General features: G+C 51.9%; 1 protein-coding gene across 1 annotated transcript in view; it reads right to left on the reverse strand.

Annotated features, from left to right (window-relative positions):
• RASGEF1C (RasGEF domain family member 1C) overlaps positions 1-26068 on the reverse strand; it is a 90392-nt gene that overhangs the window by 20126 nt on the left and 44198 nt on the right. Inside the window, 5 exon segments of the mRNA XM_039252801.1 lie at positions 7294-7368; positions 8439-8639; positions 16370-16507; positions 17705-17827; positions 17983-18165. Of these exon segments, the coding sequence (XP_039108732.1) occupies positions 7294-7368; positions 8439-8639; positions 16370-16507; positions 17705-17827; positions 17983-18159 (714 nt within the window). The 5' untranslated portion in view covers positions 18160-18165.

A 26068-nucleotide genomic window follows, 5' to 3' on the forward strand; every position in this document is an offset into this window, starting at 1 on the left:
CAAGAGCAAACAGAATCTTAGGATGTACAAAAAAGATAATAATCATGACCCACTTTCATTTATTCCAGAAATGCAAGGTTGGCTCACACATTGGGGAAAAAAGAAACAACTACTACAGTTGTTCCCCACTAATCTGAGTTTGTTTTCTATGGTTTCAGTTACTTGCCATCAAACACGTCTGGAAGCAAGATGATCCTCCTTCTGACATGAGGTCAGCAGTGGCCTAACATTACATCATCATGCCTATGTCATTCCCCTTCCTCCATTGCCTTGTGTAGGCATTGTGTCATCTCACATCATCACAGGAAGGGTGAGCACAGTGTAATAAGATATTTTGAGACAGAGGCCACATTCACATAACTGTTGTTATAGTATGTTATTATAATTGACCTATTTGACTATTAGTTGTTTTTCTCTTACTGTGTCTGATTTATACACTTTATCATAAGTGTGTATGTATAGGATAAAACATAGTATAGAGTTCAGTACCATCTATGGTTTCAGGCATCTGCTGGGATTTTGGAACATATACCCTGTGGATAAAGAGGGCGACTACTGTATAAATAATCACTTAACAGTTTTTTTTTTTAATTTTTAATGTTTTTATTTATTTCTAGGAGAGAGAGAGAGACAGAGTGAGCAGGGAGGGTCAGAGAGAGAGGGAGTCACAGACTCTGAAACAGGCTCCAGGCTCTGGGCTGGCAGTCAGCACAGAGCCCGACGTGGGGCTCGAACCCATGAACCGTGAGATCACGACCTAAGCGAAAGTCGGACGCTTAACCGACTAAGCCACCCAGGCGCCCCCTCACTTAACAGTTTTTAAAAAATCTTTTGTAGTTTATTTGTTATTAAGACAGAGAGAGACAGAACATGAGCGGGGCAGGGGCAGAGAGAGAGGGAGACACAGAATCTGAAGCAGGCTCCAGGTTCTGAGCTGCCAGTACAGAACCCAATGCAGGGCTCAAACCCATGAACCGTGAAATCATGACCTGAGCCAAAGTTGGACGCTTAACCAACTGAGCCACCCAGGTGCCCCTGCTTAACAGTTTAAAAGAGAAGAGAACATACGGTTAATCAATACAGAAAAGGTAGTCGAGAAGGGCACCTGGGTGGCTCAGTCAGTTAAGTGTCTCGCTTGATTTCAGCTCCAGTCATGATCTCATGGCTTTGTGAGTTCAAGCCCCATGTCGGGCTCTGCACTGACTCTGCAGAGCCTACATGGGATTCTCTCTCTCTGCCCCTCCCTGGCTCGCACTCTCTCTGTCCCTCTCAAAATAAATGAATAAACTTAAAAAAATTTTTTTAACGAGAAAGAAAAAGTAGTCAATAAAATGCAACAAACATTCCTGATAAGAACCCTCTGCCACATAGGACTATGGTACTTCCTTAAGCTGATAGGGGCATCTAAAAAAAAATATAGCAAACATCATACTCTATTGTGACATGTTGAAAGCATTCTGTTTGAAATCAGGACAAAAGAAGGATCCTGGGTGGCAACACTTCTATTTAACATTTTACCAAATGTCTTAGTCAGCACAAGAAGCAAGAAAGAGACATTCTTCTTAGTCAGAATTAGCAGGGCTATTCTGCAGTAACTAATAGTCCCAACACTTCAGAATTTAAAAAACAGGATCTGTCTGTCATGTTCGTCTCCTATCAGTGGAGGATTCTTTGCATGATTGCCACAGAAATAAAAAGAATAAGGATTGTAAAGGAAGGAACAAAACTGTCGTTATCCCTGGATGATGTAATTGTCTACATGAAAAACACCAAAGAATATAGAAAAACTGTTAGAATTTACAAGAATGTACAATACTGTCAGACACAAAGTTGACCTACAAAAGTTAATGACATTCCTTAAGCTGTATAAGCAGTTCAGACACAAGTACTATAGAAGATGCCATATAGAATAGTAGAAATAGGCATAAAGTGGCGCCTGGGTGGCTCAGTTGGTTAAGCATCTGACTTTGGCTCAGGTCATGATCTCATAGCTTGTGAGTTCGAGCCCCGCGTCAGGCTCTGTGCTGACATTGCAGGGCCTGCTTGGGATTCTCTCTTTCCCTCTCTCTCTGCCCCTCCCCTGTTCACGCTTTCTCTCTGTCTCTCAAAATAAATAAATTAAATAAATAAATAAATAAATAAATATGCATAAGGTACTTAGAGGAAAAGATCTAACAAAATCTGCTTAATATTTTTATGGAGTAAGTATAAAGCATTAGAAAGGTACTAAAGAGGGGCACCTGGGTGGCTCAGTCGGTGAAGCGTCCGACTTTGACTCAGGTCATGATCTCACAGCTTGTGGGTTCAAGCCCTGCATCAGGCTCTGTGCTGACAGCTCAGAGCCTGGAGCCTGCTTCAGATTCTGTGTTTCCCTCTCTCTTTGCCCCTCCCCTGCTCATGCTCTCTCTCTCCCTCAAAAATAAATAAACATTAACAAAAAGAAAGGTATTACAGAGTAGACCTAAGTAAATGGAGGGACTCAACATTTGTATGAGTTGGAGGACTCATCATCATGAAGACAGTAATTGTTTACAAATTGGTCCACATGTCATATATCTTAACAAAATCACAGTAGGATTTTTCATTGAATTTGACAAGGGATGTAAAAAGTCGAATAGAAGAACAAAAGGCTCAGTCGATTAAGCATCTGACTCTTGATTTCAGCTCAAGTCATGATCTCTCAGTTTGTGAGATCGAGCCCCATGTCAGGCTCTGCTGACAGTCCAGAGCCTGCTAGGGATTCTCTCTCTCTCCCTCTCTCTCTGCCCCTCTCCCGCTTACATGTGCGTGTGCACGCGCACACACACACACACACACACACAGTCTCTCTCTCTCTCTCTCAAAATAAATAAGTAAAATTAAAAAAAAAGAAAAAAAAAGGGCCAAGAATAGCCAAGTCACTCCGAAAGAACAGAGTTTGCTTCACCAGACAGTGAGACTGAGCACACAACCATAATAATGAAGACTGTGTATACTGTGACACAGGGGTAGAAAGTTTGACCAGTGGAACAGAAAAGACAGTCCAGGAATGGACCTACATGTGTGTGGAAACCTGACATATGATAGTGATGGGACTGTCTGGGCCAAGGCAACCCATAAATCATGGTGTAGGAACAATTGTTATTTATGCGGAAAACCGTGAACATGGATCCCCACCTTAATCCACATCCACAGAGTGAATTTCAAGTCCAAGACATAAATGTGAAGGGCAAAAATTTTAAAACCTCTAGAGGAAAACATTGGAGATTATCTTCATGACCTGGGTAGATAGTAGAGAGGAATTTCTTAACGACCACCCCAAAACCTAACTGACAAAAAGTAATCACCTACTACATATTAAAAAAAACCCAACAACACAGCAACTCATTAAAAAAAAAAAAAAAAAGCTCTTGAAAATCCTTAAGAAAAAGCCAAATCACCAAAAGGAAACTGGCATTTCATAGAAAACAAGAATGTGCAAAACACATGAAAAGATACTCCAACTTAATAGTTTGGCATTTAAAAGTTTGCCAATTTCAGGGGCATCTGGGTAGTTCAGTAGGTTATGTGTCCGACTCTTGGTTTCAGCTCAGGTCATGATCTCGCAACTCGTAGGGTTCGAGCCCTGCATCAGGCTATGCTGATAGAGGGGAGCCTGCTTGGGGTTCTCTGTCTCCCTCTCTCTCTGCCCCTCCCTTGATCTCTCTGTCTCTCTCAAAAATAAATAAGTAAACATTAAAAAAAAAAGTCTGACAGTTTCAAGTGTCAGTAAAGATATGGAGCAAGAAGAATGAGTGCAACCTCACCTGGCACTGCCCCGTAAGGCTGGCCATGGGCCCAGCCTGTGACCCGGTGATTTCCCTCCTAGGTATGTGTGACGCGACAGTTCTCCAAGGGCACAGCTATTTTCATAGTCATACAATGTCACTGTCTTTTCATTGTGTTGACATGAGCACTGACGTGTAAAAGAAAAGCATGTAAAATGGCTTCCCTCTTAGCCTGCAAGGCAGAGTCAGCAAACCATACTCAGTGACCCTTGTGTTCCTCACTATCACACGCATATAGTCAAAGAAAAAAAGTGAGTGTGACTTCAGAATGTCCTTGAGGAGGCAAACATTTCAGTTTTATTAAATCTCAATCCTTGTGTACACATCTTTTTGTTTTTTTAATTAAAATTTTATTTTTATTTTTATAATTATTTTTGAGAGAGAGAGAGAGAAAACATGAGCAGGGGAGAGGCAGAGAGAGGGAGACACAGAATCTGAAGCAGGCTCCAGGCTCCGAGCTGTCAGCACAGAGCTCAATGTGGGGCTCAAACTCACGAACCATGGGATCATGACCTGAGGTGAAGTTGGAGCTTAACCGACTGAGCCATCCAGGTGACCCTCTTTTTGGTACTCTATGTAACGAAACACAAAACACGTCTGCTGCATACAGAAGTCAGGTCTTGAGGAAAAGTACTGGTGTGATTTGGCTTGTGAGCAGAACTGGCCACTGTTCTGAGGAGACACCATTTTTACTCAAAAGAAGGACTGACCAACTATGGTTTTCCAGACTTCAGTATTTGGCTGATATTTTCTTGAAATCAACAAGATGAGCCTGTCACTTCAAGGAAGCAATTGATAACATTTGTTGCCAATGATAAACTTCAAGTTTTTAAGAGAGGGTTGTAAACTTGTAGAACATATATCTTGTCTCTGTGACCTTGACAGTTTCCCAAGACTTAAGGGCTGTTTGGAAGGATGAGATCAGTAGTGATATTAATGGATATGACTTAAAAATATTGTATGATGAGGCCTGCCTGGGTGGCTTTGTCCGTTAAGTGTCTGACATGGGCTCAGGTCATGATCTCATGGTTTAGGAGTTCAAGCCCCAAGTTGGGCTTTGTGCTGACAGCATGGAGCCTGGTTGGGATTCTCTCTCTCCTTTCTCTCTCTCTCTGCCCCTCTCTCCTTTCTCTAAATAAACTTTAAAGAAAAAAAAAGATTTAAAAAATATTGTATGATGAAAGGTTATCAACATTTGAAAGATTTGTCTGATTCAGCAAACTCTTATTTTCCAAATGACCAATGTATGATGTTATAAAATCACGCATGAGCAAAAGATACATTCAAGATGCAAGATGAATCAATAGATTTTAATATAACATAGAAAATCCACTGTTATATTTTTGGATTCCAAATTGCAATTAATCTTAAAAAACTACCACCTGCTGAGTTTTAGCATAGTATCAAGGAAAAATATTCAGAATTATCTGAAAAAGCTGTAAAATACGATCCCCTTTTCCAACTACATATTATTTCTGGGGGTTGGATTTTCAACCGAAATAATGTATGTTAAGAGATTGAACGCAGATGCATTCTCTGATACGAGAATCTAGCTGCCTTTTTGTTACATTGTCATTAATGAGATTTGTAAAAATACTGTAAAACATCACTCTTCTCAATTTTTTTTACTTGGAAAATCTAGTTATTTTCATAAAATATATTATGTGAACCCATACTAGGTTGTTATTGATAATTTGAATAAATAAATATCTTTAAAAGTTATCATTTTTTTCAAGTTTATTTATTTTGAGAGAGAGAGACAGCATGAGCAGGGGAGGGGCAGAGAGAGAGAGGCAGAGAGAGAATCTCAAGCAGGCTCCACGCTGTCAGTGCAGAGCCCAATACAGCTCACAAACCACAAAATCATGACCTGAGCCGAAGTCAACCGCTTAACCGACTGAACCATCCAGATGCCCCTAAAATGTATCAATTTTAATGGCTAATATGATGAATATCGGTAGATGCAATCTACATGACCAAAAGTTCTTTGAAGTCCTTCAAAAGTTTTAAGAGCATAAAAGGGGCCGTAAGACCAAGTCATTTGAGAACTGAGGACCTAGAAAAATATGCCCCGAAGTACATGGAAACGTGTAGGAGCGTTGTAAGCAGCAGGAGGCTGGGAAGACCACGCACGTCCCTCTACCATACAGTGGGTAAGGAGAGGTCACCTGCAATCTTGATGTCATTCTGGGAGATGGCCAAAACCCAAACCCAAACCCAAACCCAAACCCAAACCCAAACCCAAACCCAAACCAAATGTGGAAAACGATCTGCTAAGAGGCAGTCTCCTTCCCCCGCCCTGCCCCACCCCGCAGGGCTTCCTAGAGATTGTCTAAGCGCATGTGCAGTGCAAGCGGACGTGAATTGCGCACCCTCCTTTTTGTTGTTTCACAACAGCCACATACTCTTTGGCTGCTCTTCACTCTCGGTTTTGTTAGTTAGTTTGTTTGTTTTTTGTTTTTGTCTCTACAGTTGATCTGCGGGATTATTCTATACTTCTTGTCACTCTTACTCTTTGCAAGAGTCGCACAGCATTCCACGTGTGGATGGACCGTGATTTGTAATTGAGCCCCCATGGTTGATAAGGTATTTCGCTTCCAGCCTTTGGCCATAACAGCCCCAGTGTATCCCAAATATCTTAATGCATACGCATACAACTTTGTGTACATGGGTGTGCACATCTGTAGGATACGTTATTAGGCGTGGAAAGTTGAGGTCAAGGGTGTACATGTCAAGTGTTGATGCTGTTGCCAAGCGGCCCCCCAAGGCGGCCGTGCTAATTTCATACCCTACCAGCAGTGTGTGAGGTTGTTCCTACATACCCACAACGTTTAATCCTTGCTTGTCTGAGAGGTGAAAATGCATTCTTATTTAGTTGCTCTTCTTTTATTGGGTCAGAGAGCAGATGACAGTGTTTCCAGTTCTGATTCCAATTGACCCCGGTTGATAAGCCCCGGGCACCCTGCTGGTTGGGCTGTAAAGGACGAGGGGCAAACCCGAGATCCAGTGTGCGGATGCTGTCCCTAGTGCGCGGCCCAGGAGCCATCGCACCACTTAGAGGGAGAGCACATGGTTACCTTTCCTGGGCAGGCAGCGGGCACTAGCACGCGATACCCCGGGTGGCCGCTGGAGGGCACCAGCGCCCACCGAAACGCGCTGGGAGAGCATGCGGGGCTTGGAGAGCCTCCGGTGTGCCCTCCCCTCTCCTTCTCACCCGGGGCCTTGGCTCCCCGCCTGACCCTCCCCTCCACCCTCGTTGGGTGGGTGACCAGCTGGCTTCCCCCGGAATCAGGGACTGTCGGGGTCTGAGGCCCTCAGGCTGGGCGGCAACGTGGAGGGACACAGGTGGGGTGGACAAAACCCCTCCAAGCCCATCTGCTCTGCTCTGGGCCCCTCCGAAGCTCCTCCAGCTGACACTCGTGACATTCTCCAGAAGGGCCAGTGGGTGGGGGTGGCTGCTGGGACAGCCCGTCTAAGGGCCTTCTACCTTTGTGCTGGCCAAAGCATCCTTGTTCACAAAAGCCTGGACAAACTCCTCAGGCCCGATGTGTCGTAGGCGTTCCTGCACGAGAAGGGAGAGGAGGCGTCGGGAAAGGGGGCAGGGATGGGGGGTGTCCACTGGGGGCCTGGCATGGTGCTCCTGTGGGCTCCCTGCCTCTCAGCCCAACCCAGAGGGTCTCTGGACACCTGTCCTCCTCACTAGGGGTCCACATTCTGGGTTGTCATGGAGCTCAAAACCATCCTGAAGGAGGCACCCACCTTTCCCATGCCCAGGGGCTGCCGTAGTTCATGGGGGGCAGGAAGCAATGTCCCCAAAGGGACCACTTGGGGAGTGTGGTACCCAGGAAAGTAGCCTCAAAACAGGGTAATTGAAATGACTAGCTCCCTCCAGGGGAGGCCTAGTAGCTCAGAGCATGGGGTCTGGGTCAGAATTAACTCCCCGCTCTGTCCCTTCTACTGTGTGACTTCTGGCAAGGCACTTAACATCTCTGGACCTTGGTTTCTTCATTTGTGCAAAGAGAATAATAGCGCCTATGGGGCAGGGTGGTGGGAAATGAAATGCAATGGCACACCTTACGTGTTGAGTCTAATGCCAGAAAGTAAGGGAGCCGTACACGGTGGAGGTTTAAAAGGGAGGAAACCTACTCCCCTACCTACCCCCCCCCCCCCAGGGCAAGCCCCTTACCCTGCATCTACAGGGAATGCACCATGCTGAGGTATCCCCCCACAAGCAGGAAGGCCTGTCTGGACTCCTCCGGAAGGCTAGGGTGGGTGCGGTATGTCTGAGTCCTGGCTGGGGAAACTGAGGCCCTAGTAGGGAAGGCACTAGGTGGCGGAAGATCACGCGGCAGGTGGTAGCAGAGCCAGGATTTGAACCCAGGGCCTCTGCACTAGGCCCAGACTCTCAGGAGGCCGAGCGTATCCAGCCCTCCTGCTGGAGTGGCGAGACTGTTCCAGAGCTAGGGAATCCTGGAGACACCGGCCGGCCCTGCGGTGATAGGCTCAAGCCCTGGGTTATGGTGGCACAAGGTGGAGGCCGGGGGGGGGGCGGGGGGGCGGGGATCAGGGACAGCCGGTTGTCAGCTGTTCCCGGCTCTGGGTCTGGGTAGAGGATGGCCCGGGCCTGCTCACCAGCTCCACGTGGGTCAGCTGCTGGGCCAGAGTGTAGGGGTCACTGCAGACGCCAAGGAGTTCCCTGTGGAAGGAGGCCGGTGGCTTGGTCCTGTAGGAGATGGGCTTGTCGGCCCCCGGCAGCCCTTCCGGGCCCTGGCCCTGGGCCTCCAGCTTCTGGTGCAGAGCCTGCAGGAGCTGATGCATCCTCTTTCTGTACGCCTGCAGAGGAGGCGGAGAGAGAGGAGCTCGTGCCTGGACACCTTTCTCCCCACACCCAGCGTCTGGGGCTCCAGGCTGGCAGGGATGAGCTGTTGCTAGACGTGCCCTCACCCAGTCCAGTGGAAGCTAGAAGATCACACATCGGGGAGGGCGACTGGGGTCCAGGGCCACCCCGGCTTTCTGGGCAGGGGTGCACACTGCCAGGGAGACAGGCAGGGAGAGAGGAGGGAGATTTGGAATGGGCCCTGCCGCAGGTGCTGGCCTTTTGTTGGCTTCCACGGGTGCCCCTCCATCGGGGGCCCCTCTACCGGGTGCCCCTTCCTCCTGACTCAGAGCGGTGCTCCTGACCAGCTGTGCTGTCCTATCTCTGCTCCGACAGCACTTCTCCAGGTCACCCCCTGTGACTATGGGGCCGCTGTGGAAGGTGGTCGGAGTTGTTCACTGCCCCATCAGAACGACCTCGGGCGGAGGCAGGGAAGCCTGAGTCGCCACCTCTGTGCTGTCAGGGCTGGGCCAGGCTCTGGGCACACGGTGGGCCGTTCGTAAGTACTGCCTGTACCCACAAAAGTTCTCAGAGACGCCTTCTTGCTGGGCTTCCCTGGATTGGGGAAGAAAAGGCCGTGGCCCCACCCTGAAGGGACACCCATCCTCCCCTCCCACAGCCTCAGGGAGACTGATTATTTACCCCCATCAGAGACCCCTATTTCCAAGGAAGGCACCATCAGACTGGCTGTGCTTACCAAGTCTGACATCCACCGTTCCCCAGGGCTTGCTCAGTAATCCACAGAAGGAGCCCCTGAACTTGTCAGCAAATGCCACCCCCCCCCCCCAGGGGTTGATTCAACCTCTGAGCCAGCTTGAGAGTGTCTGGAGCGATCAGGCAGGGTGCCCAGAGGGCCCAGAGAGCTTGGAGAATAACGGGTGGTCAGTCGTCAGGACTGCTAAGTAATCTCATACATTTTTTTTAATGTTTATTTTTGAGAGAGAGAGAGAGAGAGAGCGTGTGCACGAGCAGGGGAGGGGCAGAGAGAGAGAGGGAGACACAGAATCTGAAGCAGGCTCTCCACACTGACAGCACAGAGCCCGATGTGGGGCTCGAACTCTTGAGCCATGAGATCATGACCAGAGCCTAAGTCGGACGCGTAACCAACTGAGCCACCCAGGCGCCCCGGGCCCTGCCAGGCCATTTCAGATGGCAGAAGTGTAGTTTCTTCGTGCTTCCCTGATGCACACAGATCCGCAGTGTTTTGCAGGTGGGGCATCCGGCAAGCTGGGCTGAGTGCACATGGCAGGCCCTCAACACTGAGTCCGACGGGGCTCCAGGGGGGCCGTTGAGGCCTAGCACTGCTGTGGCGCCCAGGGCTCTGGGGGACGGGACAGCATCCACCCAGCACTCACAGGAGTGCTTCTCTGTCGGGCGGCCGTGGGCAGAGCTCTCGGGACGCGGGAGGCTGTCAACCCTAACCCAAGCCGAGCCCTAAGTCCTGCTCCCAGAGCCACGGCGGGCAGAGCCACCGGTTAGCTGGGTGGTGTGTGCATAAGCTGAGGTTGTCTGCAGACTGGCTGTGCCGGGTCCAGAAGTGGGGTCAGCCTGTCAGGTCTTTTGTGTGTGCTGGGAAAATGGGGATTGGGGTCCATCCTGTGAGCCCTGACACCCGCACCGGCCCCCTGTGTCTCTCCTCACTCAGACTCAGACTCAGGCAGCTACACTGCCGTCATGTGCCCTCCTTCCCCACTCACCCCTCCCCCACCCCACCCCACGTCACCCACTCCTGTCAGCCTCCGGACTGGCCTTTGCCGCCTCCCTGTCGGGAGAGCCCAGGGCCCTTTCTCAGGCAGCATCTGTCTTCGCCTCAGCCTCCAGTTCCTCCTGCCTCAGGCTGTCAGCAGGCTTGTCTGATCATCCTTCAGTGGGAGGAGGAGGGAGTGGTCCTCCCTGTCTCCATCTGGTCCTCCCCTTCCCCTCACTCTGTACGCTGTCTTGAGTGTCATTTAGTGTTTGTGAGTGGACAGCATCCAACTTCTCTGATCTCCAGAGCTGCATGGGTCAGGGGCCACCTTGACCCCATACACGTAAGTGGAAGTCACCCTCCCCTTGCCCAGAGCTGCCCCCTCTGTCTGTCCAGCATGAGGACTTGGAGCCATCGTCAGCCACCCTCCCCCCACACCCCTCCTGGCCATCACCAACCCTCTTGATCTTGCTTTCTGCCATTTCCTTGCTCTATCTCTGTGTCTCTGTAGCCCTAAGAGACCTTATGGGCCTCTTAGGCATCCATGCCGGCCTCTCTAGGCTCCACCCTGCAGCCAGAGCCATCTGTCGAAAATGCACGTCTGACCCCTGCCTCTCCCTTCCTTAAAATGCCTCCACGGCTTTGCAAAGACAGAAGCCCTGCAGGGCTCCGGGGTCCTGAAATCAGGCTCTGGCTGCACTCGATGGCCTCCACACGGGGCCCTGCCTGCCTTCTGTGCTCCAGACACATGCAGCTCCTTCATCCCTTGACCCCTTCCCCGCCCCCCGCAGGGCCTGTGCAGCCCTCTCTCCGCACATTCTTCTCATCCTTGGGACCTCAGAGCACGAGGCTTCCTTCGAACCCTCGGCCAAGCCTCCATCAGGAGACTGAGTATCTCCTCTCTGCAGACTGTCAGCTCCATGAAGGTAATACCACATCACTCTTTGCTCATCACCAGTGTGAAGGACAGGGGAGGGGCTCCTGCACGTGCTGACTGAATGAACGTGACCTTCACCTGCTTCTCCTTGGTTAGCCTCTCCAATGTAGAGCTAGGAGCCCTCCTGAAGTCAAGGATGCAGCATGTCCGTGCCTGTAGTTTGCTAGAGCCACGTGCTTACCCTATTTTTAAAATGCACAGGGTGGCTCTGTCAGTTATGCGTCTGACTGGCTCAGGTCATGATCTCACGGTCCATGAGTTTGAGCCCCGCACTGGGCTCTGTGCTGACAGCTCAGAGCCTGGAGCCTGCTTCAGATTCTGTGTCTCCCTCTCTCTGCCCCTCCCCTGCTTGTGCTCCGTCTGTCTCTGTCTCCCAAAAATGAATAAATGTTAAAAAAAAATAAAAAATATGCAGATAATTTAGCAAAATTGTTTCTACTGAACCCATATTCACTCCAACTGATTATCATTTTCCTGTTAGCTTATTCCTTTAGAATATATCTGGTGGTGTTAACCTCAAGCTTATCTGTTGGTTCTTTCTGGAATCTTCTGCACCCCTTCGGAATATGGGGATGGTATTTGCCCTTCATTTCCTCGCTGATTATCCCCTTGTGGATGGGGCTGAGAGATCTTCTAGGCGCATCTGAGCAGACCCAGAGAGCACTGATAATGTTGAGGCCATCCTTGCCCCCATCAGGAATCCACACTGAGGAGAATGTAGCTTCCCCGCATGGCATCCATTTCCACAGAGCCACCTGCTGTGTGCACAGAGCTGGGTTTCAAGGGCAGAGGCCGTCCAAGGGTGAAGGCTGTGCCTCTCTAAGGTGCCTCCTGGACTTTCATGATTAGAACTCATCTCTTGCTGGACAGTCCTGGGCCTCTGTTCTTCAGAGTTCTTGCAGATCCCACCTGAGCCAGCCCAGGGTCCTTGCGATAGGCTCAGCCCACCCTGCATGGGCAGGAGCTCTGCACCTGCCCCCAGTTTGTTCTTGGTATCAGCCTTCCACTACCTGTGCCCTTGGGCGCAGGGGAGCCTCCAAGGGCAGCAGGTCAGCCCAGCAGACAGTCATGTGAATGGGAAAGCAAGGTCAGTCCCCAGGAGATTCAATGGTATCAGATTTCGGTGAAGCCGGCTCAGGGGGTGTGGCCAGGGCACCAGGATCCTCCTGTCCTGTCTCCCTTACTGGAGCTGTGACCTCGGGGTCTCCCCTGGCTTCCCCCTCAGCCTCAGCATTGGCTCCCTGAGCCAAAACTGCTGAGTCCAACCCACCGGAAGCCCCTCTAAAGCAGGTCCCCTCCCTAGCACAGGGTGGCCCTGAGCAGGTCCAATGCAAGGGCCAGGTGCTGGGAAGACTTCCATGTTCAGTCACAGAGAAAAGCCTTTTCAGCAGCTCTCTGGCCTTTTGTTCCCAGGTACCGAGAGATGGTGGGCAGTGCAGGGAGGGACATGAGGGTTCAGGAGAGGGGGCAGCGCATAAGAGAGAGGTGTCACCTTTCACAGTCCTCTGGTGGGAAAGCCCCCTTGGCTCTGGCCCTGTGATGTTTTTTCTTCTTCCCTGAGTTCCATTATTATGTCACAGCCCTTATCACCCTCCCTCTTTATAGAAAGAAATTTAAGGCTCAGAGAGGTTAAGTAACTTGCCCAAAGACACACAGCTCTGAAAACACTTGTGCTCATTTCATGGATTTGTGCACGGCACTTTATATCATTTGATCCTATCCCTGTGTGAGAAATCTTTTATAGGATAATGCTGAAATATTTTTGGAGCCAAAGATATAATGTTTATAATTTGTTTAAAAATAATTTGGGTGGAAGGCACCTGGGTGGCTCAGTCGGTTAAGCATCCGACTTCAGTTTTACGGTTCATGAGTTCGAGCCCCACATTAGGCTTTCTGCTGTCAGCCCTGCTTCTGATCCTCTGTCCTCCTTAGAGGGGGACTCTCTGTCTCTGCCCCTCCCCCGCTCATGCTCTCTCTCTCTCTCAAAAATAAATAAACATTAAAAAATAATTTGGAGGGAAGGGGAAGTGTGTAAAGGGATAGAAGGAACGAATTCAGCAAAATGTTGATCATTGTTGAACCTAGGTGATAAATACACAGGTGTTCATGGTTACTATTCTCTGTGTTTGTGTATGCTTGGAATGTTCTACAATAAAAGCTCCATTAAAGCTAAAAGTAAGCCCCATATGCCTGAAATTTGGAAATAATTTGTTCCCCATCACAGCTCACATTTACCAAGTGCCAAAACATGAACACACGTGACTTCAGGAACTCTCTGCTGCAAAGTTGTGTGGTGGGAACAATATTTTTACTGATGAGCAGACTGAAGCTCAGAGAGGTGAGGTAACTTGCCTGAGATCACACAGCTGTGGTTTCTGAGCCTGGATCTGTGTGGGGTCACATGGTATGGTCCAGACCCCATGCTCTGAGAGGCCTACTGGCCCTGCCTTATCAGTCTGGTCACCAGCTCCTTTCTGAGCCCAGCCCTTGCTCCTGCTGGGGGGCGAGGAGCAACCCATACCCACCTGCAGCATCCAGGGGAGGAGAAGTAGGACATAGAGGACATACCCTTTGGATGGGCTGCTCCTGTGCAAGGGCAACTTGGGGATCTCAAAGACACATGGAAGCACCCTGGCCTGCGCCTGGCTGAGTGGGGTGGGGACCGGGGAACCTCATTCCAGCCCATACCGCTCACCACACCTGACTGGATCCCGAGCTAGGGAATGAGAATGTCTGCAATGAGTTATTTCTCTCGAGACACCTGCACCTGGTGGATGCCTGCTCCTGACAGCCGCTCCTAGGCCTCCGTTATTCTCATCCCCGGGTGGTTAGAAACAATTTCCCAGCACAGCCCTGGTGGCATGCCTGGCAGTTTCTCAGCCTGGGACTTACACCCATCCTCACCACTGCAGCCAGAAGGGCAGGGTCTGCCTTTGAAGTGGCTCTGCCATTCAGGCCGGACAAGGTGGATAATTCTGTCGATGGTTTAGATCTCATTCTGCTGAAGGCCTCCTGGGGAGAGGCGACTGAAGCAGGAGACTGGGCCCTCATCCCCTGCTCCCCTCCACTCCATCCATCCATCCATCCACCTACCTGCATCCATCTCTTCTCCCCTCACGTGCTATTGCCCGTCTCCCCTTTTACATAGTCCCCCACCCACACACAGATCCATCAGTTCACACAATCCTTACTCTGTCATTCCTAATGTCACTCATCCAACTATCTATCCATCCATCCATCCACCCACCCACTCACCCTCCCACCCATCCATTCATCCACCCATCCAACCTTCTACCCACCTATATATCTACCCACCCATCCAACCTTCCTTCCACTCATCCATCCATCTACTCCTCTACCCATTCATTCATCCATCCATTCACCCATCTGTCATCTATCCATCCATCCTTATTCACTGATCCATTCACTCAATCATACACCCTTAATTCATCCATCCACATATCCATCCATCTATCCCTCCCTCCATCCACCCACTTGCTCACCCTCTCACCCATCTATTCATCTACCCATTCACCCACCCAACCTTCTATTCACCTATCTACCCACCCACCCATCCAACCCATCCATCCATCCCTCTACTCATCCATCTACCCATCCACCTATCCATCCATCCCCCCATCTATCCATACATCCATCCTTATTTGCTCATCCATTCACCAAACCATACACCCTCATCCATCCATCCACCCATCCATCCACCCATCCACCCATCCATTTGCCCATCCATCCATATTCATCTATCCATCCACTCACCCACACCCACATCGGCCCATCCACTACCACTCACCAACTCTCCCATCCATCCATCTATCCATCCCCCCACCTATCCATCAACCTTTCCACATCCACTCACATCAGAAGTCCATCTGTCTATCAGAATACCCAAACATCTATCTTCCTCCCTCCACCCATTCATCCAAGTAGCCAACTACCTATCCAGCCAGTCAGCCAGCATCTCCCTCCCTGCTTCTACCTACCCTCCTGATTCATCCAGTCATTGAGCTTCCTCTGGCCCCATTTCCTGCTGCATCCTAAGCCAAGTGTCAGGATCCTCAGATGGATTAGGGGATAAAGAGGAAGAGGATGAGGAGGAGGAGGAGGAGGAGGAGAAAGGGGAGGAAGAGGAGAGGGAGGAGGAAGAGATGACCTTATTTCGCTGAGCCCTCAGAATGGCTAAGTCACTTGTCTGCTATGTGAAGTGACCCACAGGCAAGGCCTCCCTCTCTGAGCCTCAGTTAAGTCATGGGCCTTGTAGCTTCTTATTGCCCTGCCTGACTTTGTTTTCCTCTGTTTCACAAGCACCTGGTTCTGCCATGTCCAGACCCACTGTGAGGCACATGACTAGCTACCAGCTTGCCACATGCAGTCTCCTCTCAGGGCAAGTGATGTGCATCCCCCCAGTGTTCTCTCCTAGGTAAAGCAATATCAGCACTGGCCAAAGTCATCCTGGAGATTCTGATAAACCTGCCCCTTCTAAATGTACCAGAAGATCTCCATCCCCTTTTCTGCCACTAATGCTGAGAGATGGGGATTTTTGTCCTCCTTTTACCTTTAAGTGTCTTTCCCAGAGTAATGCGGCTGGAAGAACAGGGCAGGGTGTGAGGTGCCGAGGCACCTGATGCCCAGTACACTGGCTGCCTTCCAAGCCACTAGAGCATTTACCCTGGGATGAGGTTTTAGCCACACGGGGGCGCTCTCTCCTCCTCTGTCCCTACCAGGGCCCTCCGGGCCAGCCTAATGGATCACTGACCAAGGGCCTGATCACAAGGGCCCAGGAGTGGGTCCTTCCTCGCCTGCCATCTGATGCCATGTATGAATGCAGGACAGGAGCGAGGTCAAGAGACGCCTGGAACCAGAGACGTGGTTTCCATGGCAGCTGTGCAGGGCCTGATTTCCTGATGGGGCAGAAAGGGGCTCATTTTAGAGGAGCTACAGTGTACAGATGGGAAGATGAGGGTCCTGAGGTTGGCCCCAGGAATGGGCTCAGGTCCCGGGTGTAGGGGTGCAGACAGGGGTGTAGGACTTGCGCTAGGCCTGCCCACCTCGTCACAGGGGGCAATGCGACCCATCACGTCCTTCAGGTGCCCGATGGTCGACTCTTCCTGGAAGTCCCGCGGGAATGTCTCCGTCCATTCGGCCAACAACTGGAGCAGTTTAGGGCCAAACTTCCGCACCCGGGCCTGCAAGGCAAGCCAAGGAGCATGTGCGCTCGGTGAAGGGTGCCTGGAGGCCTGGGTGCCACATGGGCCGCTGCATCAGCCCCTCCTCTGCTGGGGTCTGGGCCACTGAGGGAGCGGCGCTGGTGGCCAAGGGAGGTGTGCCAAGTGCCTTCTCTGTGTCAGGTGACAGGGATGCGACATGGGGATGGGGCTGACCACAGGGGAACAGACAGGGACAAAGATACCTTTGGGGCAGTGTCCTCTCTTGTTTTCCCTGCCGGGCATCCGGTCTCCCTTCCTCTGGTGATAACATCTCAGTTTGCTTTAGGGATTTCCCCTCTCACTCATTCCCAGCCCTTGAGGTTCAGGGGGAGCTTACTTTGCCTCAGGCCTCGAGGCATGGGCCCAGATCAGTGCTGGCCAATCAGAACACAGTAAATACCCATGATGCACAGTGATTGGTTCACACATGGGCTTGTCACCTAAGCTAAGCCAATGAAATTGGAACTTCTATTGGGACCTATTTAGAACATGGCTTGCTCTTTCCACCCAAATTGGGAAGAATAGATGGTGAGCCTGGGGCGGCAGAGGCCACATGTCTCTGTGCAGGGAGAGGTGAGACTGGCCAAGAGGAAAACAGAGGGAGGGTCTGAGGGAGAAAGATCACGTTCAATGGAGTCATTTGAGCCCCTGAAGCCGGCGATACTAGAGACTTTGCAGTTACATGAGCCAGTAAAGTCCTTTGTTTTAGGCCAGTTGCAAGTGGATTTCTACCACTGTACTAGCAAAGTCTGATCGACACACCTCTGAATAGTCATAGCCCGCGGGATCTGGCCAGGAACAGATGTGGGGAACAAGAAGACTAGGCCATCAGCAGACTCCACAGGGGAGGGAAGGGTGGAACGGAGTGTGCGGAGGGCAGGAAGCCCAGCAGAGGCTGCAGAGCCATCTGGCATGGCAAGGGTCCTACTGGTGGGGCTCTGGGGGCCTGGGCCTGGACTTGGGGTGAGCCCAAGGGCTCCCACAGAGCACTGGAAAACAGCACCTGGTTAAAGGTTACAACTTTGTCCCTTCTGTCTCTGACCCTGGACAAGTCAGAAACCCCTGTGGTCTCCTCCTCAGGAGAACGGGGCAATCACTGCCACTCCAAGTTGTAGGTGCGTGAGGGCAGTCAGGGGAGCGCCTGCGTACTGAGAGGGCCCCTGCCCTGCCCCTCACCTTGTCCAGCACCGGCTGGTCCAGCTGCTGCTGCTCAATGCACAGGTGGCAGACCCGAGCCAGGAGCTCCTGGGGCTCGATGAAGAGGCGGGAGCTCAGAAGGAAGGTGAAGATGTAGGCTTTCTGGGGGGACACAGAAAAGGCAGTGTGTGCTCCCAAAGTCATGGCAGGGATGTGACCTCAGGCCCCAGCCCAGCCCCAGCCCTACCTTCTCCCCCATGCCTGGTGGAGGAGAGCCCACTCTGAGGCCCCTCCTCCCCACTGGGTGGACCACCCACCTCGGGGTAGTAGTCAGTCGTGGGCACCAGGTGCTGGATGAGGGTGTCCAGGGAGGCTGATGAGGGAGCCCCATCCAGCAGGTGCTGTCCAGCCTGCTCGCCATCCGTGGGCTCTGTGGGGGGTGGGCCGAGGCTGCTCGGGGTGACCATGTCGGAGGCATTCAGTGTCCGGGGCATGCCTGCCTGCAATAACAAGGAGAAGTTGAGGCACACCTGAGCTGGGGCCTGCTGGTGTTTTGGCTCCTGGCTTCATGGCTCTGCCTCCTACAGGCACTCTGGTGCCCACCCAAGTCCAGTGATCGCTTCCTGGGAGGCCTGCCAGGAATCCTTACCCCACAGCACAGCACCCCTCAGGAACCACCCTCTACTCTTGGTCCAAGCCATTTAGGAACTAACCCCTTCCACTCCTACCTCAAAGCAATGAGGGTTGCTTTTGATAAGACTTGGACAATTAGCATATGTCCTCCCGCCACAAAGTGATTAGTTCAGGGGTGCGTCTGATCCAGACTGGAGGGCTCAGGTGCAATCCTAGAACTTCCGTGGCACTCAGAAGCTCTCTGCCCTCTGGGGTCCCTGAGCAGGTGGAATAGCACCGTTGGGGCCATCTTGGCTGCACAAGGAGCCAAGGAGGTGGACACATTCCTGAATTCCTCGGGTGGGGCCTTGCATCCTGCCTGCCTGAAGCTGCCGTGTGGACTTCTCCATTGCACGAGCTTGTTTAACCTGCCACTCTCTCAGGTACCCCTCTGCAGCCTGGCGCTCCAGGCTCTGTGTGATTCAGACCCACTGGCCTATCCAGCTGTTTCCCCCACCGGAAGGCTCTCCCGCCATGTGCACTTGCCCATCGCGCTGCACCTGGCCGAAATGCCGCCTCATCTATGAAGCCTTCCCTTCTTTCTTACAGCGACCCCCGCCAAGGCAGGGCCTGACCTCCAGTGGGCAGCACCAGATTCTCCTTGTCAGCGCTGCTGGGTGCTTGAGGTGCAGCTGGTGGTGCCTGCTGCAGAGAAAGGCCATCTGTGGCCTGTTTGCCCCCGGAACCTCCTCCGGAGGGGCTCAGGGCACATGCTCTGGGCTGGCACTGATCAAGGGCTGGCCTGCAGCAGGTGTCCATCTGTGCGTGTGCCGTGGACTTGTTTCCTCTGTCAGGTTCTTCCGCATATCCCTGTAGGCCAGTCTTCCTGAACCAGACCTTCAGGGCACTCATGGCTGTGCGTCATGGCCACACCTGTGACTGTTTAACCATCCCCCATCCTGGACATTAAAGTCACCCCACATTCTTTTTTATTTACTGTTTATTTATTTTTTAGAGAGATAGAACATGAGTGGGGGAGGGGCAGAGAGTGAGGGAAACACAGAATCGGAAGCAGGCTCCAAGCTTCGAGCTGTCAGCACAGAGCCCTACGTGGGGCTCTAATCATGAACTGCCAGGTCATGACCTGAGCCAAAGTCGGACGCTCAACCGACTGGGCCACCCAGGTGCCCCTCTTTTATTAATGTTTATTTATATATTTTGAGAGTGAGAATGAGAGTGAGAGAACATGAGCTAGGGAGGGGCAGAGGGAGAGAGAGGGAGAGAGAATCCGAAGCAGACTCTGAGCTGTTAGTGCAGAGCATGACCTGGGGCTTGATCTCCCGAATTGTGAGATCATGACCTTACTTGAAATCAAGAGTCAGACACTTAACAAATGAGCCACCCAGGCACCCTCACCCCCACATTCTTACCCAGGGAGTCCTGTGGGATTACTGCAGGGACCTTCCAGGGAACAGAGTCTCCCCGTCACCTTGCTCACACTGCCTGTGCGGCCCCATGGCAGACAGGAACGCAGGCCCATTTCTGTCCTTCCTGATCTCTTGGGTGACCTGGACCTGGGAGTAGACACAGGGATGTACAGAGTCAGAGCTGATGTTGGGGGCTGGAGGGAGCCCCACGGAGGGCTGTACAGGGACTGGGTCACAGCATGGGGCGGGGGCAGTGTGGGAACCAGTGTGGATGTCCGCTGGCACAGCCCTGGCCCTAAGGACAGCGGCGACTTTATTTTCACCTCCCTGGCAAAGCTCTAAGTGCTCAGTTTTCAGCTGGTGAAACTGAAATGTCACAAAACCACCTCCTGCCAACCTGGGGGGAGGCAATTATGCAGGTGGGCACGCGGGGGCTGCCTGTGATCACTGGGGGTGGCTGTCAGCTCTGCCCCACGCCCAGGGCGCAGTGTCTGACCCTAATTCCACAAGACAACATGCGCCAGGCTGGAAAAGCGTGGTCTTTCCTACTGGACAACTGGCACCTTTGCTCTCCGGGGATCCCAGTCCAATTTTCTCTAAGATGGCCAGTATCTCGGGTGGAGGTGATTCTGGAGACCTCTCTGCAGGGCAGGGTGGGAGAAGCCCTTCTGCAGAGGCCAGGATGCCACTCCTTTAGGAGGTGAGCTGGGAAGCCCCCAGGTCACCTCCAGCCTGGACTGCCACCGGAGGCGGGACATGGGCTCAGACTCAGCTCTGCTTGGGAGCAGTAGGCTCAACAGGAGGCCGGAGCAGAGCTGGGGCAGAACCATCGTGATCCACAGGCATGCCCAGAGAGTGGACAGGCTGCCGGCATCATGCCTGCAACCTCCAGCAGCCCGTTGTGGCCTGGGGCTCAGTGGATGGGCTCGTGTTCGATCCTGTCTCCGGTTCCCCTTACACCAGTCTAGGCACCATGGGCCCAGTGGGGTCTCTCGGAGCTGGTGGTGGGAAGCAGATGACGATCAGACCAACGTGTGCAGAGACGTACGTGCTCTGCAGGGTGTGCCCAGGTGAGGGGAGAGGGGAGGGACGTCAGAGCTACAGTGGTACCCCACCAACCTTCCCGGCCCTTCCTGCAGCTGTGCTGGCCAGCATGGCGCTGTGGGGGCCCTGGAGGCACAGGCCAGCCTCCTCCTTCCTCCAGCAGGTGCTGCAGCCTGCCTGGAACACAGAGCAGGGCTGGGGGCGGGGTGGTGCTGGCTGTGCTGAGCACTGAGGGCAGGAGGCAGTCCGTCTGGACACCTGCCCGGCCAAGGGGGTCAGCGTGTGCAAAAGCTCAGGCAGGCTGGCGGGTGACATGCTGCGGTCATGAGAGTGTGTGCCTGGGATAGGGGGAGGAGGCGGGAGCCAGGCTGTCGTTCTTGGGGAGATAAGGGTGAGGGACCTAGTAGGGGATCAGGAAGAGTGCGGGGTGGTGGGGGCACCCATGCCCGTGTGCAAAAATACAGCCACGGGAAGACAGACACCCCCCCCATGCCCCAGTCCCATAAGTACTGTTTGTATTAGAGCTTCTTCAGGCAAGGATGAAGAAATATATATATCGTCCCTTTTCTGTCTTTATTAGAATATTGTACACATTTTCCTGTGCTCTTTTTAAGTTTTTAAAACGTTTTTATTTATTTCTGAGAGAGAGAGACACACAGAGCACCAACATGGGAGGAGCAGAGAGAGAGGGAAACACAGACTCTGAAGCAGGTTCAGGCTCTGAGCTGGGAGCCCAGAGCCCAATGTGGGGCTTGAACTCACAAACTGTGAGATCATGATCTGAGCCGAAGTCGGAGGTCTGACTGACTGAGCCACCCAGGTGCCCCTGTCTCCTATGCCCTTTTTACTAACAAAGATTTGAAGCTCTTTCCATGGCAGGAGGGAGCATCTTAGTTCTTTTTATTTATTTTTTTAACGATCTCATGGTATTCCATGGTTTGGATGTCCAGGGAAATTTTTTAAAGTTTATTTATTTATTTTGAGAGGGAGAGAGAGAGAGAGAGAGAGAGAGAGAGAATGTGTGAGCACAGGGGAGGGGCAGAGGTAGAATCCCAAGCAGACAGAGCCAGACGTGGAGCTTGAACACACAAACCATGAGATCTTGACCTGAGCTGAAATCAAGAGTTGGAGGCTCAACCAAATGAGCCACCCAGGCTCGCCCAGGGATAATTTTTAAAAGCCTGTGTTGCAGGGGCACCTGGGTGGCTCAGTCAGTTAAGCATCTGACTTTAGCTCAGGTCATGATCTCACTGTTTGTGAGTTTGAGCCCCGCATGGGGCTCTGCACTGACAGTGCAGAGTCTGCTTTGGATTCTTTCTCTCTCTCTCTCTCCCTCTCTGCCCCTCCCCTGCTTGCTCTCTCTCAAAATAAATTAAAAATTAAAAAAAAAATTAAAAAGCCAATGATGCAGCAACTTAAGTGTCCACTTATGATGAAGGAATGAACAAAATGTGGGCTATCCTTACAATGGAATATTATTCACCCTTAAAAAGGAAGGACCTTCTGACATGCACTACAGCATGGATGAAGCTTGAGGACATTATGCTAGGTGAGAAAGGCCAGCCACCGAAGGACAAATACTGTGTGCTTCCGCCTATGTAAGGTACTAGAGTAGTCACTTCATAGAGACAGAAAAGGGAATGTGGTTGCCAGGGGCTGGGGGGAGGGGGAAATGGAGAGTTAGTGTTTAATGGGGACAGAGTTTCAGTTTTGCAAGATGTAAAGAGTTACTTGAATGGATAGCAGGGATGGCCACACAACAATATGAGTGCATTTAATACCATTGCACAGTGCCCTTATAAAGGCTGTGATGGTACATTTTATGTTATGTGTATTTTACCACAATTGAAACATTTTTTAAATGTGTATTTTTGAGAGAGAGAGAGAGACAGAATGTGAGTGGGGAGGGGCAGAGAGGGAGATACAGAATCCAAAGCAGGCTCTGGGCTCTGAGCTGTCAGCACAGAGTCTCACGTGTGACTCGAACCCACAAACCGTGAGATCATGACTTGGGCTGAAGTAGAACCGAGCCATCCATGCACCCCACCACAATTTTTTTTTTTTTAAAGGCCAGTGATGATGGGAAAATTGTCTAGTGTCACAATTTTCCTTGAAAAATCCTTGAAATCACCAGTAAGTTTTCCAATCTGTGCTTCTGTGAACACAGCCTGCATGGTGTGTGTGCGTGGGGGCTGGGGGCCTGGGGCCGGCAGAGACAGCGTCTGAGCCTGAGGGCTTATCCCGGCTGGGGACACTGCTGGCGCGCTGTTCCCCCTGTGCCCTCCGAAGAACGGTTTCATTCTCTCTCCTCTGCTCTGCTGGGGACCTGGGGCTCCACATGTGTGAACAGACATGCACAAGGTATGACTCTGGTGGGCTTCTGCTTTACACCCAGTAAATGCACAGGACTGCATGAAACAGCTCACGTCGTCAGGTGTGTCAGAGCAGCCCATTAAGTACAGCCGGGCAGGGGTGTACCTTGTCCCAGCCCCTCTGAATTGTACAAGGTCTGGCTCCATGTGCCAACAGCCTGAACTTCGATAGTGTCCTTTCACTTCAGTCAAACCCTTGGAAACGCATCCCAAGAAAATCATCTGAAGGGGAGAAGTGGGGGAGAGGGGTTTGCTTTGGCACGAACTAAGCAGCGGATGAAATCCAGAGCGCCACAGATGAACGAAAGGAGAGGACAGGACATTAGCGTGCACCGGTTAGTAGGGTGTCTGCTATCACCGAGGTGGGGTCATGAAGACTTGGTGACAACACAGAAGAGGTCGTGGTATAGAAGGAGAGGGGCATGTGGGTGGCTGAGTCGGTTGAGTGTCCGACCGTTGGTTTCTGCTGAGGTCATGATCTCGAAGTTCCCCAGATGGAGTCTCGTGGAGCCTAATTGGGATTCTCTCTCCCCCTCTCTCTCTGTCCCTCCCCTCCCCTTTTAAAATAAACAAATAAGTGTTAAAAATTATATTAAAAAAGGAGAGACCACTGCACACATAGCGCAATACAGAACATATTATAGGAGTGAATAAGATACAATGGGGCACTGAAAAGGTGTCATTGATATGCATTCCCACCCCCTTCACTGTTACTGGTTTAGTGTCCTTCATTCCAGCCCAGTCATCAAACAAAGCCTCTGAACCAATCCCAGGGCTGCAGTGGGTGCTGTGGTCGGGGCATGCCCACCCTGTGATGATGTCACTGAGGGGCACAGATACCTTACTTCCGCAAACAACCGAGAGTGGCCAAGCCACTCTTTGCACTCTCTGACCTGCCAGGGGAAGACCCTCTTGTCCTGGGAAAAGAGACTCACCAGGCCTTGGTACACACCCGACCTGCCTGCTGGGTGGCCTCCCGGCCCGGCGTGGCTCTTCCTGTGCTGCGCCCCCTCTAGGAGGGGACTGGCTTGCTCACTGCTGCACCCCCAGGGTCAGCCCTCCCACCCAGTAGATTCTTAGTGGGTGCTTGGTCAAGATGCGTGCTGTTCAAGTGACTCAGTGATGCAGGTGAGAAGCAGTGAAGCCCGAGATTAAATAGCGCAGAGGCGGATGTGGCTGACATACCAGCCATTCAAGTGGTAAGTCCCTGCGGAGGAAGGAGCAGGGGAGAGACACCTGGGGTCCTGGCCTGGGAAGGATGCAGGGCCACACCCCCCTGCCAGACCCCTCATCTCATCCCTTAGCCCTCCCTTCTTACAGACGAGGAACGTAAGGCTCAGAGAGTGAGTGGCCGGTGCCCAGCTCACACGCTGAGTACCTGGCAGAGCTGAGACTTGAGCACAGGTGTGTTTGAGTCCTGGGTCCTGTTCTGTCCACCAGCCTGTGCGGGCACTGATGCTGGCGTCCCCAAACCACAGCCTCCAGGGGACTTGGTGTGCTGGCTGGCGGAGGGATCACTGCGGCCCTCCTGGGACAGGCCAGCCCTTCTAGACATCGTGTTTGGCCCCTGGGCACCAGCCTCAGGTGCTGCGTCTCCTTCCCACCCCAGACCTTAGTTCTGGACCCAAGTCCTCCCCCTGCTTCCCCAGTGCCGCCTCCATCTGTTGAGTCTGCCTTTTCAGCATCCATTTCCTTTCCTCTCCTTCTGGCCAGAACACCAGGGGTTTGCTTGGGGAAACAACCACACTCTCTAACGAATACTGAACATCCTGGTGAGTCTGTCAGGGAGGCTCCGCCCTCAGCTGGCCAAAGGGTGGGCACCAGCCCAAACTGAGCCAATCAGACGCTGCCATCCTGAAAAATGCTCCTGAAGCGAACCTGGCCTGAAGGGGCCTGACCCCTGTAGGCAAACTTCAGAGTCACAGCTTCCCCCAACTAGGCATGCACTTCTGCCTCCATTTTCCCTGCTCATGTCCCCTACTCTGGCTGCCCAGCCCCCACCCCTCAGATGCATCTGTCTCTTCATGTTCAGGTCTCCAAACCCAGTATCTGGAGGTCCTGGGGCTCTCCTGACAGTTATGAGGCAGCCAGTCTGCATGGTGTCTGCAGAGGAGGGGGGGAGAGGCCTCCCTGGAGAGCCACCCTGCAGGTGGCAAGCATTCTTCCTTCTTGTGTTGCTCATGGTTCAGACCCAGAGCCCACTTGCCGCCAGGGTGTAGTGCTGGACAATGTTTTGGGACTGTGTGGCTAAACCTAACTCCTCTATGGGAGACAGACAAGTGTTGGACCAGGTGGGATTATAAGATCGACCCAGACCCAGACCCAGAGGATAATCTTTCTTCCATTCTCTGTTGTTGTTGTTGTTGTTGTTTAAGAGGGAACAAGTGTGAGCGGGGGATGATCCCAGAGTCATGGGATCATGACCTGAATAGGACACTCAGCCAACAGAGCCACCCAGGTGTCCATCATCCCCCAACTTAAAAAAAATTTTTTTTTAATTTATTCATTTTTGAGAGACAGAGAGAGACAGAACACAAGCAGGGGTGGGGCAGAGAGACAGGAAGAGAGAGAGAATCTTAAGCATCCAGTGCAGAGCCTGATGTGGGACTTAATCATGAGATCATGACCTGAGCCAAAATTAAGTTGGACACTTAACTGACTGAGCCAACCAAGCACCCTAACAATTATTTTTAATTTTTTAAAACATTTATTCACTTTTGAGAGACAGAGAGAGAGAGAGACAGAGTGTGAGTAGGGGAGGGGCAGAGAGAGAGGGAGACACAGAATCCGAAGCAGGCTCCAGGCTCTGAGCTGCCAGCACAGAGCCTGACAGGGGGCTTGAACCCACGGACAGTGAGATCATGACCTGAGCTGAAGTCGGATGCTTAACTGACTGAACCACTCATATGCTCCCCCCCCCTTTTTTTTTTTTTTTAATATTTTTATTT

Source organism: Hyaena hyaena, unplaced genomic scaffold (assembly GCF_003009895.1).
Source record: "Hyaena hyaena isolate Hyena2069 unplaced genomic scaffold, ASM300989v1 scaffold_428, whole genome shotgun sequence".
Classification (NCBI taxonomy): Eukaryota; Metazoa; Chordata; class Mammalia; order Carnivora; family Hyaenidae; genus Hyaena; species Hyaena hyaena.